The sequence below is a fragment of the Populus euphratica genome, unplaced genomic scaffold (genome assembly GCF_000495115.2).
Source record: "Populus euphratica unplaced genomic scaffold, PopEup_1.0 scaffold229.1, whole genome shotgun sequence".
Taxonomy (NCBI): domain Eukaryota; kingdom Viridiplantae; phylum Streptophyta; class Magnoliopsida; order Malpighiales; family Salicaceae; genus Populus; species Populus euphratica.
The window spans coordinates 232,225-235,753 of record NW_011500110.1 but is presented as its reverse complement, the minus strand read 5'-3'; the positions used below and the strand labels follow the sequence as shown (position 1 = coordinate 235,753).

The following is a 3,529-nucleotide window of genomic DNA, read 5'->3' as shown; positions in this document are numbered from 1 at the left end:
TATATAGTGATTTCACATTGGGTTTTTTTGCATTTATTGTATGATATTAGGGTTCGGGTTTTTTTACATTTATTGTATGATATTAGGGGTGATTTGATAATTTAATTAATAAACAAATAAAAAATATTATTTTTAAATGATTTGTGTGACCACTCCTTATGAAAAACAATTTTGTGAAGAAATAGTTAAAATTAAAATTTTTTAAGATTTTTTATATTTTTATTTTTAAATCATTAATATTAAAATAAAAAAATATTATTTAATAAATTTCTAAATAAAAATCATTCTTACCACTTTTTCTAAATACCCTCTTTACTACTATTCTCCACCGGCAAAGAAGTCTCACGGGGTCGTGTTCTTCTCTGGCTACAGAACCCTGCATGCCTCTTGCCCTCCCTTTTATGTTTTTGTTTCGTCGAACGTACGCACACACGCTCGCTGTTGTCCTCGGAGTCCAACAAGATAACGTTGAAAAGACACTCTTAACCTAAAAGAATAAATCCCTAGAATCTACTCCTGACTCTTGACCTTCATTTAATTATTATCTCATAATTCTTTTTCACTCTCTGTATATCACGCACATTCACAGACGGACTTAGACAGGCTGAGTATATTAGTTGTTCCCATAAACACAAAAGGATTTCAGTGGATTCCCTGTTTTTTCTTTTAATCTTAAATAAATAAAATTCTCAAAATTCTTGAAGAATCACTAAACTAGGCAAGCAAAAAGTTCCCTTTCTTTCTTTCTGGGTTTTATTAGGGCTTTCACGTTTATTGTGTTTATAATCTCTGGTCCTCCTCTTTTCTTTTCATGATTTATCCATTAAAAATCTTTGATCACGATAATTGCACACCACCCTTCTTTCTTTCTTTCTTTTGCTTATTGCTAGAGTTAATTGGTACTATTATTTGTCGATTATGGATACTGCAATGCCAGACCATGATCCTCTCAAGAGAAGCTTTGGTGACATGATGATCAACAACAACAGCTCTTCGAGCTGTCTTGCTATGGATACTTCCAATGGTATTTCTGATCATAATGACACCACCCCACAAGGACTAGCTTCTGTTCTTAGTAATCATAAGGAGTTTTATCCTAGAGGGTTTGTCAAAGTTCCTTTCTTTCTTTGATGGTTTGAATTTTTCTGTAATTACTCAGATTTTCTCGAAGAAAAATTTCATGGTTTTTTTCCCCTTACAATGTGGTTTTGTTTATGCATGTTTTGGTGACTGTAGGTATCAATCAAAGGTTTTTGAGGTGGCTGATAAGAGGAATACAATTGCTGTGCTGGAAACAGGAGCTGGAAAGACAATGATTGCTGTTATGTTAATTAAACAGATTGGTCAAGCTGTCTTTTACAGTGGTGTTAAGAGATTGATTCTTTTCTTAGCCCCAACAGTTCATCTTGTTAATCAGGCATGTTGTTCTTTTTAATAAATCAATCTCTCCTTTTCTCCTTAATAAGCGAATTCTCTGTAAATGTTAATTTGCTAATCATGTTTTTCTCAATATAAAAAGGTTTTTTTTTTTTTCCAGTGCTGTTTTATAGTTATTTTCCCTCTCTTCTTTTCTGGATATAAAATCTGGCTGATCTATTGATTCACAAGTCGAAATTAAGGGGGTTTTGTGCTTGCAGCAATATGAAGTCATTAAATCTCAAACAAATTTTAGAGTGGGAGAGTACTATGGAGCTAAGGGAATAGATGAGTGGTCTCTGAAGTCCTGGGAGAAGGAAATTGATGAGCACGATGTGAGTAGGAATTTTTCTGTAGATTGAATATCTCTGTTTCCATATATTATGTATGTTCTAACAGTTTCCTTTTTGGGCTGCTTGTTTTAATGGTCTTGGTTTATGCACTTCGTGCATTTAATAAAACCAAGAAGAAACAAATATCTCTCATTTTTCAAATGTCGGTTATGCTGTAACCATCTTTATCTGCAGTTCTTTGGTCCTGCAATTTTTTGCTAGATTAAGTTTTCATTTATGCAAAAGTTAATTGTACTTTGGACTTCATTCTTATATTTAGACAGTAGATTAAACTAGCGGTATTAGAGGACAATAAATGGCTTTACTTATGAAAGAGACAATATTCTTTGGGTTATCATCTGTGTTCAAATATGTTTAATCTTGGTTTGCTGCTGGTAGAGCTTCATTAATGCATGTCTTTTCTTCTTACCTTGTAGGTGTTGGTTATGACACCCCAGATCCTCTTGGATGCCTTAAGAAAGGCATTTTTGAATCTAAAAATGGTATCCTTGTTAATACTTGACGAGTGTCATCGTTCCACCGGTAACCATCCTTACAAGAAAATTATGAAGGTTGATATCCTATAATTTGCTTCAAATTTTGTTGTTTTTTTCATTTAATTCTTTCTATAGTCACGATTCCTCTTCTTAATGTTAGAGTAAAAATAATTTTGATAGTTATTATTGTTTGGTGAAGGATTTCTATCACAAAATGGAGAATAAGCCAAAGGTTTTTGGAATGACAGCATCTCCTGTAGTTAGAAAAGGTAAGAGAACTTGTGGCATTATGGAGGGTTTGAAATTTAGTAACTGTTTGAGTGCATAAATTTATTTAGATCTTTTATTTGACATTATTACGATCTTATTTGCCCCCTGCCACCACTCATTGGCACTTGATACTTTCAAATGTCACCAGGACAAGATGGCACCATCACTGATCAGTTTGCAACTCAAACTTCCTTTCTTTCTCTGGTCTGCCTTGATGGCAGTTGATTTTGCTTATATCTGTTTTGTTTTTCCATGGAAAAGAATAGTCTTCACACTTGTTGGCCAAAATGCAATAAGCAGAGAGGTATTCTTAATTAGAAGTTCAGTTTTATAGGTGTGTTAACTGGAGACAGATGTTGTATTTTTCAAATTAGCTGAATTACGTAAACAGTCAATACCCATGAAGAGAATATTTGGTATGTGTTTAACCTTACCGTGTGTAGCCATTTATTATTTGCAAAACTTCCTTCTTCCTTCTTCCTCTGATCATGTTCATCTTCTTAAAAACCTTTTCTTTGTGTTTGCTTGTATGCTGCTTGCTTATTTTCATCTTTTGATTTCTAGATTTAGTCCAATCCTAACCTATTGCATGCATTTCTTATATAATTTTTAAAAATTTTTCATTAGGTGTCTCGTCTGCCATGGACTGTGAGGATCAACTAGCAGAACTTGAGAGTGTATTGGATTCTCAGGTGCTTTTAATTTTAATTTTTTTCCTATGATGGTCATGCAGTCAAACTTAATTCTTATTCACAGAAGCACAACTGAGATAGACTTGCATTAGTTTGTCTTATTTCATTTTTTTCTGGGGATATGCATGCTTCTCATTTTATTTCCTAATTTGTCTAGATTTATTGCTTATATAAGAATCTCATCCCTATTGTTTTGGGATGCTGCTGTTTTAGCAAGTGTGAAGTCCTGAGAACTGGTTATGAAATCTGCTTCTATGTTATCTTTCTTCTTGGTCTTTCCCCTTTTTTTTCAGTGCAACAACCCCCCCCCCCCCCCCCCACC

The 3,529-nt window shown here is 33.7% G+C and overlaps 1 protein-coding gene across 6 annotated transcripts in view; it reads left to right on the top strand.

Annotated features, from left to right (window-relative positions):
- Nucleotides 1-516: 516 nt before the first annotated feature.
- DCL3 (dicer-like 3) overlaps nucleotides 517-3,529 on the top strand; it is a 14,296-nt gene continuing 11,283 nt past the window's right edge. Inside the window, exons 1-7 of one of the 6 annotated variants that reach the window (XM_011004530.1) lie at nucleotides 517-718; nucleotides 917-1,103; nucleotides 1,237-1,417; nucleotides 1,638-1,751; nucleotides 2,186-2,320; nucleotides 2,445-2,514; nucleotides 3,143-3,207. In XM_011004530.1, coding sequence (XP_011002832.1) covers nucleotides 919-1,103; nucleotides 1,237-1,417; nucleotides 1,638-1,751; nucleotides 2,186-2,320; nucleotides 2,445-2,514; nucleotides 3,143-3,207 — 750 coding nt within the window. In that variant the 5' untranslated portion in view covers nucleotides 517-718; nucleotides 917-918. The other 5 variants (XM_011004529.1, XM_011004526.1, XM_011004528.1 and 2 more) reach the window with 5 other exon arrangements.